Source organism: Peromyscus eremicus, chromosome 3, assembly GCF_949786415.1.
Source record: "Peromyscus eremicus chromosome 3, PerEre_H2_v1, whole genome shotgun sequence".
Classification (NCBI taxonomy): domain Eukaryota; kingdom Metazoa; phylum Chordata; class Mammalia; order Rodentia; family Cricetidae; genus Peromyscus; species Peromyscus eremicus.
The window spans coordinates 97,285,491-97,309,911 of record NC_081418.1 but is presented as its reverse complement, the minus strand read 5'-3'; the positions used below and the strand labels follow the sequence as shown (position 1 = coordinate 97,309,911).

General features: G+C 50.7%; 1 protein-coding gene across 7 annotated transcripts in view; it reads left to right on the top strand.

Moving 5' to 3' along the window:
- The window catches only part of Dysf (dysferlin), a 201,702-nt gene extending 181,560 nt beyond the window's left edge, over positions 1–20,142 (top strand). For all 7 annotated transcript variants that reach the window (XM_059258091.1, XM_059258090.1, XM_059258087.1 and 4 more), the window contains 9 exons: positions 1,372–1,511; positions 2,565–2,653; positions 2,913–3,008; positions 3,434–3,575; positions 7,681–7,780; positions 12,858–13,036; positions 15,540–15,649; positions 16,856–17,003; positions 19,895–20,142. In XM_059258091.1, coding sequence (XP_059114074.1) covers positions 1,372–1,511; positions 2,565–2,653; positions 2,913–3,008; positions 3,434–3,575; positions 7,681–7,780; positions 12,858–13,036; positions 15,540–15,649; positions 16,856–17,003; positions 19,895–19,933 — 1,043 coding nt within the window. In that variant the 3' untranslated portion in view covers positions 19,934–20,142. The remainder of the gene's footprint in view (positions 1–1,371; positions 1,512–2,564; positions 2,654–2,912; positions 3,009–3,433; positions 3,576–7,680; positions 7,781–12,857; positions 13,037–15,539; positions 15,650–16,855; positions 17,004–19,894) is intronic.
- Positions 20,143–24,421: the final 4,279 nt, after the last annotated feature.

Below are 24,421 nucleotides of genomic sequence, written 5' to 3'. Positions count from 1 at the left end.
CCTCATCCTTGCCCTTGGCTCCGCCCAGTGGGATAGCTGAGATGCCCTGCCACATGCTCTCCATGTGTCTGAGATGCCCACACTCCCACATCGCCCACCTAGAGCAGCTCCAACTCCCTGAGGTGTTTACAGGCCCAGCTGGCCCTGCGCCTCCTGCTTGTTGCAGAGATGTTTGATGTCAGGGCTGGTGCTGAGGTTATAAAAAAGGAAATGGCAGCTTTGATGCCTGTGCCCCACCCCCTCCTCCTTGCTCTGTGTTCCCGACTCTCCCAGGGCTTGAGCCAGGCTCAGCCATTAAGAATGTGCGTCTGGTTGAGGGGGGAGTCTCATTTCCTCTGGGGGCAACCGCTGCTCGGCTAGCAACTTTAGCACAGGGGCTCTAGGTCATTAAATCCTGAGGTCCAGCATCTGCCTCACCTTGGCCAGGGGTACTTAATGACCTTCCCAAAGTCACCAGTCAGCTGTGTGCAGGCCACACTCTTGGCCCTGCAGCACCCACCATATGACAGTGTGCTTGACTCCAAAGAACGGTAACCCAACAGCATACATGAGTGGGTGCATGGGTGAGTGAGTGGGTGTGTGAGTGTGGGGGTGCATATGGGTTTCATCATTCCTGCACTCCTGTAGCCAAGGCCTTGGGTACAGAGATGAGCCTGGCTTCTTCCCTTCAGAGCACCTGTCTCCAAGTCACCTGGCAGTGGGGAGCTGTCCCACCAGAAGCGGGAGGCAGAAGAAGCACGTGTTTACCTTTCCTAACGAGTCGGATCCCAGCTGCCCCAGTGCACAGGTGTAGGGCTTCTGCAGGGTTCATATCTGTGAAATGGGGATGTCAGTGGTAATCAGCCCCTAGGGTCCTTCTAGGGATCAGATATGCTAACATTTATGTGAGCAGCGCATGGCACACGGGTCCTCTGTAGAAGTATTCATTGTGATTTCCGAGTGTAGCTACTGCCATTCACACGACAACTTAGGTGAACCAGGGCATCATTCTGGCATCTGAGTGCTACCAGGTTTGTACAGGTTGTACGTACAGGTTGCTGGAGCTCAGAGTTTGGAGTACTTAAGAATAGACGGATGAGTGGGCTTTGGAAGACAAGGAAGATTGTGTGGATGGAAACTAAGAATTTTCTAGAAAAGACTTGTAAGAAAGGAGAGCAACAGGGAATCTGTATTTGAAGTCTGGAGTCTGTGGGCGGTGACATTTCCCTCGTAGAAAGCGAGGCATAAAGACCAGCACGGTGCATCTTTGTGGGGATGGTCTGCCATGAAGAGGGATTCCCTGTGACCCCCAGGAGTTCTACCCAACGTTCAGAGGAAGGCAGCACTGCTGTCTCTCACATCCCCGGTCACTTCTTGTTTTTTCCGGGGCAGAGGCTGGTAGACTCCCGAACCCACACCTAGGCCCAGTGGAGGAACGCTTAGCCCTGCATGTCCTTCAGCAGCAAGGCCTGGTCCCTGAGCATGTGGAGTCACGGCCTCTTTACAGCCCTCTGCAGCCAGATATTGAGCAGGTAAGTCCTTGTCCCTTGAGCTGTGGAGTCCTTGGACCCCAGAGAGCTACATCCCAAGGATGGCCACAACAGCCAAAACACCCTGGGGGACTTGGAGATCTGTCACTCTCTCCATGGGTGGCTCATTTCTTCCCAGAGTCATCTACATGGGCTTTCAGGGTCTGGCCCTTACTGCCTGGGACACAAAGCTAGAGCTTGCTTTAGGCACAGGTGAGCCTGGCTTCTGCCTTGCCTGGGCGTCTGAAGCCTTTCCATTTCAACCCTGCCTAAGGGTGTCCTCTATCTGCCGTTGATAGTGGTTTAGTCCCAGAAGGTCGTCCTGTACTGAGCTACAGCTGAGGGCTCAGACTAGATCCAGGACATCTAGAAAGCAGAGGCCCACGGAGAGTGGTTAGGGGGCTGGAGGCTCCCCTTCTGGAAGACAGGTGAACAAGGAGAACAAGCTTAAGACTAGCAGCCAGGCTGGTTGGAGGAAGCCAGGGGAAGCTCTGAGGATGTCTCTGAGAGGAGCAGGTTCTTTCCTAGGTGGGCTGGCTCCCAGCCTCCCAGAGCAGCCCAGGTTAAACTCTCTCGTCCTTCAGCCCCTTGATCCTACAGATGTTACTGAACCAAGTTACTTTAATTCTTGCATTTTAAGAGAGAGAAAATTTCCTGGGTTTGCCGAGGGAACTAGGCAGGGAAAGTGGCTTCTGTCACAGAGACCTGAGTCCTTATGAATACTCTGGCTCCCTGGCCCTCTGCGGCATTGCACACATCACTCTGTACACTGGGCCACAGCTGACAGACACATCAGTGTCTCTGAGCAGCCTGTGCCTGGAGGGCTGTGGTCTCTGGTCTGTGGTGGGTCCTGCATCGATCTATTTAGGGTCCCTCCTTTCCTAGGTGCTGAGCCTTTGTCCTGATATCCAGGTGTGCACACTAGGCATGTACAGAAACTATGGATGCAATGAGAAATGTGTGTGTGTGTGTGTGTGTGTGTGTGTGTGTGTGTGCGCGCGCGCGTGCATACACGCATTCATGTAGAACATGAATAAACTGCTTGTGTCTTTACAGGGGAAGTTACAGATGTGGATTGACCTATTTCCAAAGGTGCTGGGCCGGCCTGGACCCCCTTTCAACATCACCCCACGGAGAGCTAGAAGGTACTAGCCTGGCCATGGGCTCTAGCTGGGCTGGAGGCAGAAGGGCCACCACAACTGTGAACTGTGGGAGAGAGGAAGAAGGTTGCCTGTTGGACAGGTTCGGGTTCACTGGGATCTTGGAACACAGCTTGTTTGGTCTGGCTAAGTGTCCAGCCAGCCAGGTGGAAGGACTCCTTGGATGAGCTGGCCAGTCAGGTGGGGACATCATATCCTTGCTGGAGTACCTATGCAGATACATTCTCCCTGCCTACCCCCACAGGTTTTTCCTGCGTTGTATTATTTGGAACACAAAAGATGTGATCTTGGATGACCTTAGCCTCACGGGGGAGAAGATGAGTGACATCTATGTGAAAGGGTAGGATCCTGTTGTTTTTCACCTGGGCCAGCTCCAGGCACCCCCCAGCTCCCATGGGGTGGGTGGGGGTGTTCCCTGTGCAGATCTGTGGTGTGGAGATAGAGAAGATGCCCATCCAAGGAAGGTCTCACAGTGGTGGTCTGCACCTTTGGGGAGTCATTTCCCTCAATTTCTTTGAACTATAAAATGGCGAGGACCGAGGATGCTCTTGGGGGACCTGCTGAGACATTAGATGGTCTTTTTCTGTGGTATGCCATGGGCACCATGGAGATTTCCTGGGAATTCCTTTACCAAGTTCTTTCCCTTCCAAACTCTTTACTGGTCCAAGTCAAGGTTGCCCACCTGGTTGTGGAGGTCTGTGGGAAATGTCCTGGAATTTGTGAGCTTTGGGCTGATGAGGACTGTCCTCTTCCATGTGTGGCTAGCTGGATGGTGGGATTTGAAGAACACAAACAGAAGACAGATGTGCACTACCGCTCCCTTGGTGGCGAGGGTAATTTCAACTGGAGGTTTGTGTTCCCATTCGATTATCTGCCCGCTGAGCAAGTCTGTGCTGTCGCCAAGAAGGTGAGTGGCCCTTGGCCTGGGGATCAGGCTCTCGTGGCTTCACACTGCTAATGTGATTACGGCTGACACTGATGCATTCTCTCTACTACCCCGGCAGCTCTGACCCCTATCCCTGTTACCCTCAAGGGTGTCACCACCATCTCTGTACCCCATGTCTTTTTCTTTTTTGGCGAGTATTACTGTTGCCAGTGTCTCTACCTGTCAGGATGACCCACAACCACACAGCACACACCTAACACACAGTCAAGTTCAAGCTCTGCTGCCACTGCCTATCTTACCATTCCACACGTACACTTAGCAGCGTGGAAGATCCTGGGGCTTGAGGCAGAAGAGTCTGGAGGCCCAGCATGGCCATCACAGGGGCAGAGGGGAGAACCAGCTGTATACTCCTTGAAGGGCAGAGCTGGCCTGCTCAGGGTGGGGGTGGGGATGGGGGGTGGCTTAGATTCTTAGCAGCTCTAAATTTAGGTCTCATCTAAATATTGGTCTCTGCAGTCTTGAATGGTCCAAGTTCAAGATGGCAGCCTCTTCCCCACACCTGATCTACCCTATGAGGGCAGCACAGCACAATGCATGGGCATGGGACTATGTGGGTCTTCAGCCAGGATGGTCTGAGGAAGGCCCGGTGATGCGTTCAGCCCCTTCCTCCTTTGATACCAATGGCTCCTGGAGGTGCTCCCCTCTCAGAGTGCGTGCCTGCATGTGCTTGGGTACTGTTGGTCTGATTTCTACCCAGAGGCAGCTCATCACAGCCTCAGCGACACCTGTCTCCCCAGGCCCCAGTGTGCCTTTACCTTGAAGGAAAGTCCAAATACACTGGCTTCCTGGACCTCTGAATTCTCTTCATTGCCCCTCCCCCGCCTGAACCGGCCCAGCCCAACACACAGACTCATCTGCACCTCAGAGAAACCAGAGTGTCTTGCCAAACATTCAGAAGCCATCCAAAAGAAAATAGGGATTTATCAGGGCTACAGGGATTCTTCAACCCAGAGACGGCAGTAGGGGCCACCGGAAAAGAAAGCCGAATTTAGCAGCAGGGTTGTGTGAAGTCCAGCAGCGCCCAGGCTCTCTACAGGCTTTGAGCTTCAGCAGACACTGTGCCTGTCTGAGAGCCTTCATCGAATACACAAGGACCTCTCCTCTAGCTGTGGACGGGGAGGGTGAGGCTAGGAGCAAAGCAGAAAGACCAGCACTGTACACACCATCTCCAGGGCTCAGGGAGCCCTACAACGGGGTAGGCCTGGGTGGGGAAATTGAGGCAGAGATGCACATGGGTTGCTAGAATGGGAGGGGCCACAGCCTTTTTTTACCACATTGGGGGGGATGTGGCCAGGCATGTCTGGAGCAAGGGCTTCCTGTTTCCTTCAGTGAAGTAAGAAGAGAATTTGGCACTAGGACAAGTGATTTGAGATGGATGGAAAAATGGGGAGTAGCTGTAATGATGACGAGAGACATGCACCCAGGCAGGCACATGCGGCCGCGTAAGGAGGGAGTGGCGGAGGGATGGGGTGAGGGCCTGCAGGTTGGTAGCGGGGAGTTGTCACCTGTCAGTTCTGAGGACCAGTCGCAGGGGCTGGCTAACAGCCAGGCTGGCCCTGCTCTGGCACCCATGGTGTTTTGTTTCTGTTGAAGGCCCTGGTAAGAAAGGCAAGCTGGCGGACTCACAAAGGGAGTCCAAACAGAATGGCTTGTTTAGGCCACAGGGAAAGAGTGTCATTGGCCTGATGGAAGAAGGAAGGGCCCACAAAGGGAGTGGGATGCAGAGGAGGAAGGTGCCCAGGAGTGAGGCAACACACGTCTAGGGAGGAGGAGGAGGAGGAGACGAGTCCCCACGCAGAGAATGGCTGACAGAGACAGGAGAGACAGATCAAGTAGAAATGGCCAGGAGGGCAGCAGGGCTAGGAGACACTTCTAGGGCTGGATCCTGAGAGGCAGGTGGAGCTTGCCCACAGTGGGGCACTGATTAGCTGGTCTGAAGACAGGATGGGGGGGGGTGAGGGCGGGGGCTGCAAAGGCTGTGGGCTCCCAGGTTCTGGCTGCAGAAGCAGCCCTCTGCCATGAGCTTTGGGGCCCCTGGCAGGCGGGCAGGCCCTCCAGGGACCCCATTAACCAGACGAGACTGTCATAAAACACAAGGTCTCCTTTCATCCCACTTTTTTGAACCACCGCTGGTTGTTCAGCCTTCTTCCCCACCTGGAGTCCAGCACACCCACCGGGGTCTGCCGTGCAGGCAGGACCCCACCCTGCAAATAAACAGCCAGTAAAAGGGCCCAGGCCGGGAGCATAATGAGCGCCTGGGACCTGGGGGGGCTCGTTCCCCAGGCTGAGCCCCTGACCAGCTGCTCCCACCAGGGGCTGTTTGAACCTCGGGCTCATTACTGAGCCCGTAAACCAGCCTGCTGAGGAATGGAGGTTGCTGGCAGCCCTGCAGGCAGCCTGGAGCTGGCTGTAAAAGCTGGCTAGAGGAAGCAGGCACCTGCAGGAGGCTGGGCCAGGCAGCCAAGCAGGAGGCAGAGACAGAGAGGGGTGGCTGGGGCCAGCCTTGGTCTGCTTTCCTTCAATGCAGGCCGCAGCCCAGGCTATGGCGCTGTGCGTAATGGCCACTTTTTGTGGACAGTGGCCACGGTCTTCCCTTAGGAAGCTTGGTGAGGTGTGTGTGTGTGTGTGTGTGTGTGTGTGTGTGTGTGTGTGTGTGTGACTATGAAGGCTGGGATGTTCGTGGCAGGTTTGGTGGGCTCGTCAGCTACTTGTTGCTGTTGCTGTAACACTGTCTCTGATAGAAATGTAAGGGATGAAATGTTTATTTGGGCTGATGGTTTAAAGAGAGACAGTCCATCATGGAAGGCGTAGTGTGGGGAATGTGCAGTGACTTCTCCACAGAACTGGAAGCAAGGGCGGGAGGCGGCTAGTACTTAGCTGTCCTCCTCCTCTCCCCCTTTCTATTCATTCTGGGAACCCAGCCCCTGAGACGATGCCTCCTGCAGGGAGGATGTTTCCCCTGTTAAACCTTCCTGGAAACACCCTCACAGACACAGCTCTATGTGTGTCTCCTAGGTTATTCTAAATACTGTCAAGTTGACATAGAAGATTAACCATCTCCATGGCATCTGGGGCCAGACACTCTTGTGGTTACCTGGGCTAACCTGATCTAATTCCCCAGCTCGTACCAGGAGATGTGGGGCCAGGTCTTAGGTTGGCCCCACAGGATGTTTCTTATACGTGCTACCTGCTCAGGTTGTTCCACAGTGAACAGAGAAGCCCAGTGACAGTCCTCCAGGTGGAGAATGCTTAGACCCATTGGCCAACTCACTCCCACATCTCTCAGATGCCTGGTTCCGGAAGGAACTGACCTGTGGGCTATGGGAGAGAAGCCATGAGGCCAAGTGTCCTCTTCTAGCAGGAAGGGGAAACTTCTTGGTGGGCCCTGGAGGTGGGGGTGAGCTAGAGGAGTAGGAAGGAGGATCTGGGGACCTGCTTCATTGCCAGCTACTTACAGCAGTGTGCTTTGCTTCCTCTCAACAATAGCTGGGGGTACACTCTGATGCTCTCTGCCAGCCCACACGTTCCAGAGACCACATATGCAAAGCCCAGTTTAGGGCTGAGAGCAGGACCCTGGAACCTGACTGCCTGGGTTTGAATCCCAGCTTGCCACTCCCTATTCTGTGTCCTTGGACACTCTATGTGCTTTGAGTTTCTCAGCTGAAAGTTTGCATCTCCTTCTTAGAATGATGGAAGACAGTTGAGGACCCAGCCTAGGGAATGGTGCCACCCACAATAAGCCAGATCCTTCCTATATCAATTAACAATTAAGACAATTCCCCACAGACATGCCTCAGGCCGACATCATCTAGACAGTTCCTCAACTGAGACTCTTATTTCAGGTGATTCTAAGTTGTGGCAAGTTGACATTAAAAACCAGCTATCACACCCCTGACCATGGTCAGGCCCTTCCTAGTCTTTCTGCTAGGACCTGGCTTGGACATGACCCTCAGGGATACACTGCTCCAGCCTGTACCCTGTAGCCTCCCAGGCTAGCAGAGCTTCCCTGTTTGTGGCTGTGGATAAACTTTTCTAACCTTGCTTCCTTAATCCTACTCTGGGTCAGGATGCCTTCTGGAGACTTGACAAGACAGAGAGCAAGATCCCAGCACGTGTGGTCTTCCAGATTTGGGACAATGACAAGTTCTCTTTTGATGACTTTCTGGGTAAGTCTCATTTCTATCCTTCTAGCTTCCCTCAAGAAGTTCAGGGTCAGTGAGTCTCCAGCTTCAGTGCAGTATGTAACACAGAACACTGTCAGATCAGGGTGGCTTTGGAGTGGGTCCTTAGCAGAGGTGATCCTTGAGCTGTGTTAGATAGTGGAACTCATGAGGAAGAGCAGGGGCGTGGGCAGAAGCCGGTGCAGGGGTACGCTGGTCATCGCAGCTGCCTGGCCTCTCTTCTGACCGTTTAGCAGTGCAGAGGCCAGACATTGTGAGGACCAGGTCACTGCTTATCTTTGTGACTCAGAGACTCTCCTGATGAACAGGGCTGTGGTTGGCCAGCCTGAGAAGCCAAGCTGAGGCATGGGGAGCTGGGCCGAAGGGTAGGCATGAAGACAAGGGGGAGTGGTATGGGGCCAGCAGGGGGTGCTGGGAGAGAAACAGGTTAGTAACAGTGCTACCGAAAGTAGGAAAATGATGAAACGTGGTCTGTCCATACCTGTACATTGTTCATTTACACAAAGAAAAGAGGTACTGCTCCCGACTCCATTTGGGGGACCTTGAAAACATGCTAAGTGGCAGAGGAGGAGAGACAAGTACTACATAATTCCACATCTAGCCCACACCCAGCAGATCTAAAGAGGGGAAGAAGGCCAGGGAGGCGATTCTGTCAGCAAAGTGCTTGGTGTGCAAGCCTGAGCACTTGGCTTTAAGCCCAAAACTTACGTGTTTTTGGTGTTTTTTTTTTTAAAGCCAGATGTGGCGGCACTTACTTGTGATCTCAGAGCTGGGGAGGTAGAGATAGGCAGATTCTTGATACTCATTAGGGACTCAATGTAGTCTACTTGGCCAGCTCCAGGCTAGTGAAAGACCTTGTCTCAGAAAACAAGGTGGATAGCCCCTGAGGAACAACATCTGAGGTTGATTTCTGGCCTTTAAAGGCACAGGTACATGTACACACAAATGTACGTCTGTACAAACATGTACACACACACACACACACACACACACACACACACACACACACACACATCCAAAGCAGGAAAGAGTAGACTAACGGGAAGCGTGGGGAGCCAGTGTCTGGTAGGCAAAAAGACAGGTTTCTTTCTAGGTGCTGGAAATATTTGGAATTAGGTGGAGGTCTATGATAGCACAACTCCTGACCATAGATTTGAACATGCTCAGAGTGGTGGATTTTTTTAGAAATTCAAGATTTGTTTTTACTTTATACATATGAGTATTTGGTCTGCAATCATGTATGTGCACCATGTCCATTACCAGTGCCCACAGAGGCCAGAAGAGGGCATCAGATCCTGTTGTGAGAATTCGCTCCGCCAGTGACCTTGGGGTATCTGGCCTGATAGAGGCGTGTTTTTTTTCTGGGTACATGACTGCTTAAAACTGAGGAGGAGGCGCAGACCATCCCACAGCAAGATTCCCTGTAACTGGAGTTACAGATGGTTGTGATCCATCTTGTGGGAGCTGGGTATCAAACCTGGGTCCTCTGCAAGGGCAGCAAGTGCTCTTAACTGCTGGGCATCTCCAGCCCCTAGAGTGGTGTATTTTGTGTTGTGTGAATTTTACCACTGTTGAAAACAAATAGTAAAATCATAACAAAGGCAGCCTGGGAGGTCAGGATCCCTGGTTTCAAGTTCTGCCCCATCATCTGGCAGCAAGGGGGCTCTGGACAGGTCACAGATGCCCTCCTGGGTGGCCCTTGTCTACAGAAGTCAGAGAGGAGTGTGTTTTTGCATAGCTCTAGGTCCTGATGGGCATGCCTGCCTGCCTGTGTGCTGGTTTTCCTGCCCACCTCCTCTCCCCTGTCACTCCAGGGCCAGCTGTGACACATGGGATGGGGCTATTTTGGGGAGTTCATTGTAATAGTGGGGTGTAAAAATGATGACTCTAAGTTTGAATCTTGTTATTTTATCTGTTCTATGCAGGATTCTTATAGAAAAATAGAACTAAACAATGTATTTTTTCCCTATTTCATCATTTAGAGATAGCCTGGCATATATGAATATAAATGAACACTTTTGCATCATATCCACATTTTATACATATACACATGTATGATGTGTATACTTGAATATCTCCCTGTGTGTGTGAATGGGCTTGTCCTCTCCTGACCGTAGTAGGTGTCTGTCTACGTAGACATCTGCATTACCACACAGATGTCTGCCTGGCATTCCATCAGGCAGATGTACCCTGTTTTGATTGGCTGTATCTCTTGGGGGATGTTGGCTATCTTCAGGTTCTCCAGTGTGAGTGGTTCCCACCCTCAGTATCCATCTTTGAACTCATTGTTCACAGTTTCTCACTCCAGGCAAAAGATCTCTTAAGTCTTTGCACATTTTCACAGATTGAAACACTTTGTTCAGCTGCTGCTCAGGAAGGTTTCCCCTGTGCTCTGTATGAACAAGGGCACCACTGCGCCTAAACACTGGCTTTTGCTATTATTTTTTTTAAAAATAATTCCTAACATGCTATTTTATTTCTCATTTGTATTTGTTGTTTTTGAGGTAGAACTTTAAAATATATCTATTGTTATACTATTGGTGATTCTTTTTCGTGGTTTTGGAATGTTCATTTTTTAATTATTTGTAATGTTCAGAGATTTTTATATATTAAGGATACATTACAAATAATTTCTACCATTTTTATTTTTATTTAATTCTTAATATGTGTCTGTGTGTATGTTTCTACACATGAATGCAGATGCCAGTGGAGTTTAGAGGCATGTGCTTCTGCTAGAACTAGAATTACAGGTGGTTGTGAGCTGTCCAGCATGGAAGCTGGGAGGGTCCTATACATGTTCTTACCCACTGAGCCATCTCTCTGGACCCTGCCTTTAAATTTTGCATGAAATCTTTTTTAAAAAACAGATATTTTGGCATCAGTCTATCCTTTATGAAGGAGGCTTTGGAAAGTTTATTTCAAAAGAAAATTTCATTTTTCCTGAGAAAATAAACAACATTCAAAGTGGTAAACAGGTTTTTTTTTAAATGAAACTTAAACCATTAACAAATACTGCCTTTGGGTACCTCAGATTTCTCTTCTCCACCCTAGACTGCATTTCCTAATCACATATTTTATGTCTCAAAAGAGAAACAGAGAACTTGGCCCATGTATGCCATCAGAAGTCTGTAGGCATCATGGGAGGAAGATGATTCATGTCCACCAACAGATGATTGGATAAATAAAATGTATTGTCTCCCTACGGCAATATGATTCAACTGTAAAAGACATATTGACATACAGGGATATGGACAGACTGAAAACATTTTGCTCAATGAAATAAATCAGACACCTAAGGGCAGATGTTTGTAACTATAAGAGTCATGTCCACACAGACAAGATAACACTGGTATCCAGGGCTGAGGGGACAAGAGAGTTAGTTACTGCTTAGCAGACAGTTCCTCTTTGAGGATGAGAACTTTCTGGAAATAGTGGAGACAGCTGTGTAACATCACGATGCTATCTAATGCCACTGAGTTGGAATTAGTGGGGGTTGGCAGATGGCTCTGTGGGTAAAATGTTTTCCATGCAGAAGGATGAGGATTTGAGTTTGGACCCCAGCACCCGTAAAGAAACAAGTGTGTCAGCTTGTGTCTATAATCCCAGTGCTGAGGAGGTGGAGACAGGCTCACTGACCAGTCAACTGATCTTTGAGCTCCAGGTTCAGTGAGAGGTGCTGTCTCAGAAAATGAGGTGGAGAGTGACTAGGGAAGACATCTGTCTTAGTTAGGGCTTCTATTGCTGTGAAGAGACACCATGATCACGGCAACTCTTATAAAGAAAAACATTTAATTGGGGCTGGCTTACAGTTTCAGAGGGTTAGTTCATTATTGCCATGGCAGGAAGCAAGGCAGCATGCAGGCAGACATGGTGCTGGAGAGGTATCTGAGAGATCTACATCCTGATTGGCAGGCAGCCACTGGCCTGGCTTGAACATCTGAGCCCTCAAAGCCTAGTGACACACTTCCTCCAACAAGGCCACACCTACTCTAATAAGGCCACACCTCCTAATAGTGCCACTTCCTGAGTCTATGGAGACCATTTTTTTTCAAACCACCACAACACCCAATATCAACCGTTGGCTTCTACATAAATGCACACTCACATGCACATCCCCATACCTCTGTGTACTCACCCACACACCCTGTCCTAGTTTGCTTTCTAATTGCTGTGATAAACATCACGACCAAAAACAAGTGGAAAAAAAAAAAAGAAAAAAAAAAAAAAACAAGTGGAAGAGGAAAATGTTTGCTTGGTTTATGGGTTACAGTCCATCATCAAGGGAAGCCAAAATAGGAAATTAAGGCATGAAGGAACCTGGAGACATGGAACAAGAGCAGAAACCATGGAGGAATGCTGCTTACTTGCTTGCTCCCCATGGCTTGTTCAGCATGCTTTCTTATACAACTCAAGACCACCTGCCTAGGGGTGGCACTGCCTAGAGTGGGCTGGGCCTTCCCACATCAATCATTAATCAAGAAAATGGCAACAGGTGTTTTCTAATGGAGGTATTTTTTCAGGCAAGGTTCCCTCTTCCCAGATGATCCTCGCTTGTGTCAAGTGGAATAAACAAACCTAACCAGCACACATATACACACACAAACATACACACACACACACACACACACACACACACACACACCTACACTATATGGATGTATATATATATATATAATATATTATATATACATATATATGTGTGTATATATCTATGTATATATTTTACCATGATAAAAATCATTTTAAGCAAACGAATGGATGAGTGTGTGGAGGCCATGGGTGTGTGAAGGGCTTGTACGATTAGATATACTGCAGAAGTGGGCATCTGTGCTCAGGGTGAGGTGAGGAAACAGAATGGGTAGATTACATACTCATGCCTGAATGAATGGATGATGGGAGGCTGTGTCGAGGGAAGAGGAAATGGACAAGAGCTGGGGAGCTGGTGGAGCTAACCCCTTGGACAAGCTGAGGAGGTGACAATGGGCTCCTGAATGTGCCCACCCAGAGTGGTCCTGAATAGACAGCGATTGCTACATCCACTAAGAGCATCCCTCTGCCACAGGCTCCCTGCAACTGGATCTCAACCGCATGCCCAAGCCAGCCAAGACGGCTGAGAAGTGCTCCTTGGACCAGCTGGATGACACCTTCCACCCTGAATGGTTCGTGTCCCTTTTTGAGCAGAAGACAGTGAAAGGATGGTGGCCTTGCGTGACAGAGGAGGGTGAGAAGAAGATGCTGGCGGTGAGTCCATTCTCTCTAGTGCGGTGGAGGGCATGGGCTGTCTCTCCCATGGAACCCAGGGACACCGGCACACACTGTTCCCCCTTCTTCTCTCTGTGTGTAGATGTGCATGCTTGTGTGTATGTGAATGGACAGGTTTGGGCCGGGGGAGGTGGCCAAAGGTCAATCTCTGGTGCTAATCCTCAGGTGCCAGGATTGATTTCGAAGACAGGAGTTCTCGTTGGCTTCTGGCTCATTCATTAGGCTAGGCTGTCTGGCCAGCATGCCCCAGGAAACAGCCTGTCTCTGCTCCCCAAATCCTGGAATTTCAAGCACATCACCATGCCTGGGGGTCCGTGTGGGTTCTGGGGATCTAGCTCAGGTCCTAACTCTTGCAGGACAAGCGCTTTATTGACTGAGCCCTCCTCTCTGTCTCCTCTATTTTCTAAGGGTTTCTCCCCCTTCCTATTCCAGCCTTCCTCTCTCAAGGCTCCTGATGCAGGGGAGACCTGCTGAATTGGACAAATGGCCTTATAGAGATTGGTTCCGAATGTTTCTGAATGGGGCTTCCTGTTGGATGGACAGAGGCCATGCCTCTTCTGTTGGTGCAGGACCCACTCAAGGATCATTCTTGCCTGACAGGGGTCTGCTCTGGTGGGTGGGGGAGGGGTGACTAGAGGACTGGGGTGAACAGTCCTCCCCTGGAGTCCAAAGCAGCACCAGGGAGGAAGTTAAGCTCTGACTGGTTCTTTAGAGAGAGTAGTTGGCCAGCCCTCAAGTGGCCTTTGAAGGAAAATGTCCTTGTACAAAGACTTGTGATAACCAATAAGGGACACATCCCAGAGGGAAAGGAAGCAAGCTAAATGCAGAGCTAATTCACAGCATAGACACTCATTACACACGAGAAGAGAGTTATTTCCTAGTAACTAAAGAACTATTTTAAAAGATGCTTTTTGGTCTATTAAATTAGGTTAACAAAACAAACAAACCAGAAACATTCACATTGGTAAAGTTTTGGGAGACAGACCTCAGTTCCTTCTGCCGGGGAAGGCATGGTTTGTTTCACTCTGTGGGGAAGCAATTGGGCACCACACAACGTAGGATTAACAATGTCTATACCCTTGGACTTTGCCATCCCACGGCTAAACTCCCATCTCAAAAAATAACTGGATAAAAATAAAAATTTAGGTTCTGGGATGTTTGTTGTACTGTTATTTATTCTTTTCAAATAATTGAAAAAAAACATAAAATGAGCCAAAATAAGTAGTATTAAATAAATTATGGTCAACCAACCATAGGGTGCTTTACAATCATTAGGAACCAAACTTTAAATGATGTATAATTATATGGAGAAATGTCTCTGCAAGGGCAAAAGCTACAGAGCTGCACACACAGTGCCGTGCCTCCTACACTTGCAGCTCTAGTGAGTGAGAATGTTGGGACAGGGGCCTGGAGGGATGGCTCAGTCTTACTCTAGAAAACCCTAGTTCAGTTCCCAGCACCCACATTGGTTGGCTCACAATTATCTGTAACTCCAGCTCAAGGGGATCCAGTACCCTCTTCTGGCCTTCTCAGTCACCCATTTAATTAAAACACACACAATTAAAAATAAACCAATAAAATAAGATAAAGTAACACAAAGGTTAAAATGGTAAAAAAGAATGCGGGGAATACCTGTCTCCACATCGAGTAAGTGGGGTGACTGCCCTTTCTTTATATAGTTCTTTAATTTCTGAACGCTTTTGTGATTAGAACAACCCAATGCTTTGATATCTATATATCTATATATCTATATCTATATCTATATTTATCTATCTATCTATATCTATATCTATCTATCTATATATATATAGCCATAGTTTGCTTTTCTGTTACTGTGATAAAACACCATGAACAAATTCAGCTTGAGGAGGAAAAGGTTTGTTTATTTGACTTACAGGTCATTGTCCCATTGTCCATTACTGTAGAATTTAAGATAAGAACCTGGAGACAGGAGCTGAAGTGGAGGCCATGGAGGAGTGCTGCTTACTGGCTTGCCTCTTTTGACCTGCTCAGCTACCTTTTCTTATACAGCCCAGGACCACCTGCCCAGGGACAGCATCACTCACATCAATCGACAATTAAGAAAATACTCCACAGACATGCCCGAAGGCCAATGTTTTCTAGACAGTTCCTCAGCTGAGAGTAGTCTCTTCTCATTTGACTCCATTTTGTGTGGAGTAGGTAACTGACACTAACTATGATGTGCTTATTTTATTTGATGTGTCTGTGTTTGTTTGTGCCTGATGTATGTATGTGTACCATAGGTGTACAGGGTCCAGTAGGTGTCAGAAGAGGGTACGGTGGTTGTGAATCGCCATCTCTCTGTGAGCTGGAAATTGAGCAGTAAGCACTGCTAAACCACGACCCTAGCCCCGCAACCTTGTATTTTAAAAAATAAAAATGACAATGTAGTCCTTCTGTTTGTCATGGGCTGGCTCTGCACTGTCCAGAGGTGCCAATAAGGTTCCATTGGTGTTCACAGGGCAAGCTGGAAATGACCTTGGAGATCGTTGCAGAGAGTGAACATGAGGAACGGCCCGCTGGCCAGGGTCGGGATGAACCTAACATGAATCCGAAGCTAGAGGATCCAAGGTCAGTCACTTGTCTCAGGATGCAGGCCAGTGCCATCTGGGAAGCACCAGGTACATAGCTTTACCATGGTTTAGAGAGATGCAGGCCATGGACACAGCCCTATCGAACACTGGGCTCTTCAACTAATTCATGAAGCAGGTACAAAGCCAGGCAGAAGGGCCAGGCCTGTTATCCTGGTAGTTGAGAGACTGAGGCAGGAGGATAGTGAGTTCCAGGCCAACCTGGCCTACATAGCAAGACACTGTCTCAAAATCCAAAACACAAAAACAAATAAAGCAAAAAGAAACAGGCACCCAAAGAAGCTGTTCCCTGTGGGTTTGTGTCAAACATACTATATTAGAGTCCAGTGTCCTGGAATCTCCCCTGCTGGGTAGTTGCCTCCATTTCATAGATGAGACTCAGCTCACCAAAGTTAAATGAGGTCATTCCAGCTTAAAACAAAATGGGAGAGGGACAGCTGAAGTCCTCCAGCCTCCTGGGCAGTTGCTGATGACGCTTTTGGGACTCAGTTCTGTTTTTGACACCACTCACCATGGTGTTCTTGAAAGGGAGTGTAGGTGGCTCACTTTATCACAGTGCTGTCCCCAAGCTGTGGGGTTAGAGAGCAGGGAGAGGCACCTTTACCCCAGCATGCTGGGATCCGATGGACAAAGGAGGAAGTCCCAAGACCCAGAGCTAGCCAGCAGATGTTACAAAGGCCGAGAGTGAGACACAAAGCTCTCTGTGTTCTTTGAGTTGTTTTACTGATCGAGGGGTGGGGTTTGCAGCTCTTTGTTGGGAGTGGGTGAGTGCAATGGGCTTTTATGGCTTCTCCATCCTCCCAATGTCCAGCCCAGCCAGGTCCCCAGAGGCAGCCAGCCTGGCTTATCTGGGGGCCAGTGTACCCTCACTCACCAAACAAGGCATCCTGGAAGCTTAGCCACAGATCACATGATTGGGAGCGATCTGTGGCTGAGTACGGGTTTAGAAGGGAAGAGGGCCATAAGCAAGGGGTCCTGAAGATGGGGCTCAGCAGCACCAAGAACACAGGTGGCACAGGCAAGCATCACCTCAGCAGAGGCTCTGGGAGGAGGGGCAGAGGCCATGGAGGCAGGGTGCGCCTCTCCCATAGCCAGGCTGTTTGACCCACTGTCCCAGCTGAGAGCAGAGTCTGAAGGAAACAGTCCGGCAGAGGAGCTCTGCTGACCCCTGGGATCTCACCTCCAGGCGCCCTGACACCTCTTTCCTGTGGTTTACCTCTCCGTACAAGACCATGAAGTTCATCTTGTGGCGACGCTTCCGGTGTGCCATCATCCTCTTCATCATCCTTTTTATCCTCCTGCTCTTCCTGGGCATCTTCGTCTACGCCTTCCCGGTGAGCAGGCCTGATGTGGGAGATGCTGCCTTGGGGGAGTCCCTTGTTTTCCATGTGTTCCCAGAGTCTGGTGGCAACCAGTGACCTGCTCCAATGAGGAGGTAGAACCCCAGGTCTCGGTGTCCCCTAACTGGTAGGAGGGAGATAAAGCCTTGTCCCTGGGGAATCCTTACTCATTGAGCAAGTGCCTAAGAATGGCTATCAAGGGACAGGCAGGCGGGGAGGGGTTGTGTGACTTCCTGGAGACATGTGAATAAGTGGCTAGCCTGGTGAGCCAATGAGTTGATTGCAGTTACTCCAGCATGTGAGACTCAGAGGCAGTTACACCACTGAAAAGCCTACCCCAGCATGGCTGGGAACACTCAGAAGATGCATTCCTGGAGCTACCTGCATGCATGACTTGCACAGGAAGCTCCACTAGCTGGAGAGTCTCTTCTTCCTAGCACTGTGTAATACTGGAATAGCCTTGGGGGAGGGACTTGTGAATCTTGTAAGTTTCAGGAGCATCCTGGGACTTGTAAGTTTTGTTTGCTTCCTGAGCTTTAACAAGATCAGTTTGGGGGAAATTCACACAACAGGAGGCTTGGACCTAGGGTGGCAGGGGAGCCTGTTGAAGGGTGGGGTGGAGCTGCATGGGGAAGGGAAAGTATGAGGTGGTGGAACAGAGGACAGCACTTGCTAGGTCCTCTGAGGACCTTGATAGAGTGGGGGCTTGGAGAAAGTAGGAACAAGCAGGGACTGCATCTGGAGTCCCTCAATGGCAGGGTACACACTTGGGGTCCCTTTCATCTGGTAGGAATCAACTGGCATCTGACCAAGAGATACCAGGGCCACCATGGCCATACCATCCAGGGCTGCTTGGTCCTTAGCTCCCTGGCTCTGCCTGTGGTGGTGTGGGGCAAGCCTCTGTCCTCCACCTCCTATTGAAATACTTGCTGGACTGAGCAGGACTGGCCAAACTGACTGAGGTCCTGGGTGGGTCCAGGCTGTGAGGGTCGAAGTTCGTGCCATTTAAGGGGACACTTCAAGGAAAGTCAGACAACAAATACAGTGTCCAAGTCAGGTCTCCTCTGGGTGGGCTGAGCTGCCACCAAAGGTGACCCGGAATCGGTGTCTGGCAGTTGGGCCAGCTAGGGCTGGGGACGTGAGGTAGAGGTCTAGCCCCCTCTTCTGGCCTGACTCAAGTCACATTCTCTCACTTGGTATGGTCGGCTTCTACTCAGAGAATGGGGTGGCTTGAGGAAGTAGGTGTGTATGTCCAGGAGGGGAGGGCCTGGGGGCCACAAGGGAGAAGCTGTGAGGCAGATGCCCTAGGCAGTAGTTAGGACACTGATGATTACGGCCGTGAGTTAGAAGGCAGAGCTGGTGTCTACTCTGCTTCTCCAGCTATGGTCCAGGCAGCATCCGCTTCGGTGTTGCTGGGAAACTCCTGGGATGCAGAGTTCTGGGCTGGCTCAGCAGGACGCTGCCCTCTGGCACAGGAAGGAAGGAGTAACCCTCTGTTGTAGGAGATGGAGCATTGTTCTTGAACTTAGGAACATGGGTTCCACCGACTTCCCACCAGCCTCTGTGTGTGTGACCTTGTGTGTGGAAGGGGCTGGACTGTGTGAGGCCCAAGTTTCTGATGGGCACAGGTCGGGTTTGTTTGTCTTTTCGAGCTGCTGCGTGTTAAGCTGAGTCTCTTACTTAAGGGCCTGGAGAGCAAGTGCCTGCCCCAAGTGCCATCACCATGGTTATTTTGGTACCTACCCTGCCCAGCTGGGCCCAGCCCTGTGAGGCCCATGAGTGGCTGGCTTAGGTCTCAGAGCTGTGGCTGGAAGAAAGGCCAGTCCCATCTAGCCTGGAGGTCTTCTTGCTCCTGGCTCTTGAAGACAGCTGAGGAACACTTCTGGGGACTCTGAGCAGAGAGTCTCCTCTGGTGCCTGGGCTCCAGTAGCTAAGTTACACTCCTTTCATTTCCCTGAGCGTCTTCTTTATGTACTGACCTCCTGGAGCAGCATGTGGAACACAGGTGGATTCAGGCCAGGGCTTCAGGCTTCGGGGGAGCCAGCAGGATCAGGATATATACCTTCTGTGTGCAGGCCTGGCTACAGCCCACAATCCCATCTCTGTCTATCCAAGTCCCCAGTCACCTGGCCTCTTTCATGAAGGCTGGGCGTGTCAGCTTACCTGCTTTCAGCCAGGTAGGGCAGAGGGCCTGTTCTAGCCAGTGCAGGGCACCCATCTTGTCAGACCACCCCCACAGTCTTGGAGAGTCCCCTAGGAGGGGTGAGGGGGGACTTCTGACTCCTCTGGCCCCTCTGAGCCTGCTGGGAGCGGGGCCAGATTGGGGCAGCAGAAGCGATTTGGCGGGGAAGGAGGGCCGGCTTTGTTTCCAGGGTTGGCTTTCCAGGCCGGCGCTGGAGAACATACTGTCCCAATTAAGAGCCCCGTGTTGTGTTGTGTGTTTTCATGGCGTCTGGGAGGAGTGGTGGAGAGGAGAGGCTCCCGTCAGGCCTGCAGCAGGAAGGGCTTTGTGGAGGGTGACCCATCTCTGATGCTGGCCCCTGTTATGGGTTGTCCTAGGTACCCACACCCCACTCTCTGGCTTGCTGGATAGTGACTTGGTGATGAGTTAGCCCTGGGCCTCCCCTTTGCGTGTATGAGAGTAGGGGGCTAGGAATGGTGGAAATGGCCGGAGTCAGCTTTGCTGGGTGGATGAGAGTGCCGTAAGGGCAGAGTGTGGAGCCTGTCGTGGGCTGGTGGGTGGGCAAGGCAGGCTGCAGGCGAGTAGTGAAGACCCAGGAGCCTAAATGCCCACCTGCAGCTGTCCTCAGCCCCAGTGAGAACAGCTCCCACCGAGCTTTCCCTGAAGGGCTGACCACGTGTCTGTATCCTTGTCTTCCTCCTAGAACTATGCTGCCATGAAGCTGGTGAAGCCCTTTAGCTGAAGATGTCTACTCTGGAGAAGGGGGCACAGGCTGCTTCCTGGCCCAGGACTGGCTGCTCCTTCGTTCCTCCGGGGCCTGGTGGTCTTGCACATGCTCCCTGAGTTCTTGGGATTACCCTATTTTCATCATCCTTTTCTCCCCCAACCCAACTCTCTTTTGAATGAACTCTTGACTATCTCAGGATAAAGCAGACAGATCCCCAGACTGTGTTACTGTGTGTCTACAGTCCCTGAATGAGGGAGACTGTGGGTGGTAGGGGTCTGCGGAGACCAGGGTGCCAGTGGGGTGTTGTCAGTTCTGGGCCAGCATTTTGGAGGCGGAAGCAGCTGGGATGGAGGCCTTGAGGCTTGATATCCGGCCCAGTGGCCAGTACCATCTGCCCCCTCCCTTCTGAAGAACCCCTCCCCCCTCCCCGCTTGAACCCCCACCTTTCTGGGGAGGCTATCATTTGTTCAGGTAAGAGACTCGGACTGGGAGGGTGGCCTGACCTCTGACTTTGACCTCGTCACACACACTTCCTCCCTCCTCTCCGCTTCCACACCCTGCTTAAAATATCTGCCTGGATTCAGACACCTTTTCCTTGTGGTCTGAAGCTTGGCCTTGGCGTTGTTCTGAAATTTCCTGCGGGAACCAGACTAATCCTCAGGAGCAGCAGGACCGCACTGAGAAAACGCAGAGCTGGAAGGCTTTGCTCCAAGGCTTCAGAAGAGAGGCCTCTGCCTCAGGGCATGGAACGCTGGCTGTCTCTTCCTGTCAACCGGGAGGCTTCTCCTATTTCCTGCTATGAGCTGGTTCCCCTGGCCCAGGTCCCTGGGCCCTGGAGGGATCCTCCCCCTACACCCCTCTATTATCCCCCACTCCTCTGACCCTCCCAGGACTGTGGGATTCAGGCTGAGGCGCCACCGGATTGACATGATGGAGCTGGTACCCTGTTACTCTTGCTTCATGCTGAGCCAAGAGAACCTGGCAGCCAGGCCCTGAAGGCTTGCTGCCTGAGCCCAAGAGCCAGGGACACACCTCACCCAGAAAGCAGAGCAGGGACAGGGCTGCAAGCTCTTTGAGAAGGTCCCATCTCGTGAGGAGGCTTTGCTAGGTCCATGCTGTGTCCACCATTGTGTGGCGGGAGGGATGGTGGTAGCCTTTGGAGGAACCAGAGGAGAGGAAGCGGAGGTTGCTCACCTCAGGATGGGTTAGGGAGCTTTGCCCTTAGGATGTCCTGAGGATTTCTGAAGGCATGGAGGAGGAAGAATCAGAGATACAGTGGAGGGTGGAGCAGAGGTGGTTTCTGCCGACAGAGAAAATGTTAATTTGGAAAGGGAAAGAAATCCAGTAAATAAGTAAGTCCATGTTTTCCCCAGGTCTCCCAACTGCTTTGAAAGGGTCTGGAGGGCTACTGTGAACACTATTTATTTTTCTATTCTGGATGATAAGTAATAGAAAATCTACTCAGATGAGCAAAAAGAACTCAATGGTTTCATAGAAATGAAACATACCAAAGGACAGGCTTCAGGCAAGGCTTGATCCAGCTTCACACCTAGGGTCTTGTGATCTTTCTCTTCTCTGCACCCCTTGGGTTGGTTTCTGTTTACAGTTCACCCTGTTCCTAGAATTGGGCTTGAAGCTGCTTCCTGAGACCACACAAGCCATTAAGCAAATCTCAAGCATGGGAGTGGGGTTGTGGGATGGTTGCCCAGGGAATACATATCTGGCCAACATGTATGATATTGAATTGCTTCATGTGGCAGGCCTAGGGTGGTCTCCAAGGCTGTTCTCACTGAGTGGCATATGGCTCCTATAGGCTGAAGAAACATCTTCTCAAGGGGAGGAGCTTCAGAGAGGCACACTGCTCTGGGACTGGGAGGGTGGGAGACCTTCTTTGGGGGCACAATGATAACATTTGAACAGGGCTGAACTGTGTCCTGGCCAACAGGAGGGTGTTCAAAGCACTGACAGATGAAGAGAGCCATAGAGCACCATGGAGTCAGCTAGTCAGCAGGGCAGAGAGTCTGACAGATGTTGGTTAAACAGCATGCTGCTCGTGGCTGGCCACCGCCCGTGATGGAGGACAGTGCTGGAGGAGAGTCATAGGCCATGGTTACCTTTTTAGAGCTTTATTGGGAGAGAGGAAAAGAGAGGGAGAGAGAGAGAGAGAGAGAGAGAGAGAGAGAGAGAGAGAGAGAGAGAGAGAGGGAGAGAGGGAGAGAGGGGACAGACAGAAGGAAGGAGCAGAAATGAAAGAGAGGGACGCACAGAGGGCCCACCCGCTTTTTAGGCTGGGACGCCATCGCAGGCTGATGACGTAATTAAGGACAGAATCCTTACAACAGAGAGAGAGAGAGAGCCCTAGAGCCCCATGGAGTCAGCTAGTCAGCAGGACAGAACTTCAAGTGGTTCCAGAGAAGAAGGGAGGGCAAGGCCAAGTGCAAAGACCCTTGGATACTAAGGAGACTGAACTTCATATGAGGCAACAAGAGAACACAGGAGGGTGGATGCAAAGGTGGGCTGACCTTGGTCAGAACCATGTGTTTAAAAAAATAATTCTAGTCTAGTTTTCTCCTGGGAGATGAGAGTCCTGTAGGATCAGAGTAGCTTTAAGTATGTAACCACAGTGGAGGACTGTCCTGTTGGAGACAGAGGCTGGGAGCTCATTCATGTCTCAGAGTGGCCTTAGGTCACAAAGGCCAACAGGATGCTGAGCAGCTGGTGTCTGAAGGCTGTTGCAGAAGGCTGGCCCAGTAATCAGAAGTTAAAGGTAATTCACTCACTCATTCCGATAAGAAATGTACATGGAGTGGGGGCTGGTACGAGGCAAGGAGCAAGGTTTTATAAGATAGGCATAACCCTGCACTTGGAGAAGGAGGTGCGGGCTGGCAGGTGTACTGAGTCAAGAGCAGGGAAGGAGAAGCAAAGGTTTGCAAAGACAGACCTTCACGGGAATGGAATCCCCACACAGGAAGGCTCAGGCACAGGCTTCCAGCCAGGCTGCTTTTCTCTCCACACATCCTGCTCGGTGGCAAGGTCTGGATACGGTTCAGATCCCAGAGCTGCTGTGGGGAGAGCAGGGTGCTCCATACAAAGGCTGGGCCGTACAGTCCCTGCCCCTGAACTTTAGGGATGAATAGGATCACACAGTGCAATCCCCATGCATGGCCTGAGGTTCCAGGACTGTGGGATGGCAGATAAGTCCCAAGCCACCCTGTACTGTCTGGTTTTATCTGCAGCAGACAGTGGGACTGTTTATCAAATCCCTTTTGGACAAGTGGATTCAAATGCATTTAGGTATCAGGTATTGGGCTCTCTCTCCCCACCTTTATAGAAAGTTCTAGAAAGCTTCTTCCCTATAGCCTTACCTTGTCCTCTCTTCTCCACCTATTATGATCAGACAGATCAAAGTAAAGCCACTGTCCTTGGCAATGGCAGCTCTGGGAAGGGGCATTGTGACAAGGGAAGGTGGTGAGGAAGTGAGGGAGCCTTGGGCATTTCTAGAAAGGTTTTCTACCAAATAAAAACACACAAAGAGACGTGTCATCTTCTTGCTCTTCCTCTTGTGGGAAAATGGAGTGATGGCATCAGTGACTGTTGTCCTGGGATTGAGCCGGACCGGGCCAAGGAGCTGACACACAGAGCCTGGCAGAATGGAGGGGAAGGAACCAAGCCCTTAGCTGTCTGACTCTAGCCCAGATACCCTGCATGCAGCATCACAAACTCCCTATAACTCAAGCCCCCCATTGGTTGTGTTTCCTGGCTGCTGAGCTCCACTCACTCCCCGAAACCTGTTTAAACTTCCACCACCCCGAATAAGGCGTGTGTGGGTACCACAACATCACATGCTCTATGTGTGAGTTGAGTGTCTCTGTGTGTGTGTGTGTGTGTGTGTGTGTGTGTGTGTGTGTGTGTGACAGCCAAAGGTTAGTCACGCTCTTATCTTTTTTTGACAGGGTCTCTCACTGAACCTGGAGCTCACTGGTTGCCTATGCTGGCTAGCCAGTGAGCTCCAGGGACCTGCCTGTTTTTGCTTCCCCAGCATGAGGATTACCAACATGCGTAACCATGCCTGGTTTTTTAAGTGGGTGCTGCGGGCTCTGAACTCGGATCCTTGTGCTTCTGTGGCGGGCACTTTACCCACTTGGCCATCTTCCCAATTCATATTATACACATTATTTATTACAGTACTTTCCCACCAGATGTAGCCACGTGTTTTATTCCAATAAAACCCATACATTGCTGTAGTGTCCTGGTAGCATAACTTACCCTCCAGGAAGTGGTGCCTTTTCCTAATTCATGCAAAGGCACTGCCTAACCCTTCCCAAGCCTCTACCACCCTTCCTGGCTCTCAGAGCTCAGGGCTCCTCGGCCTCTTCGTAAACAGTCCATAGCTTCCACAGCACCCACAGCTTCCTCCTCTCTCTGGGCTTGGATTGCCTGTGAATCTAGAGTGTCCCCAGGGTCTTTTATGGCTTCTGATCTCCCACTGCAGATCTCACAGGC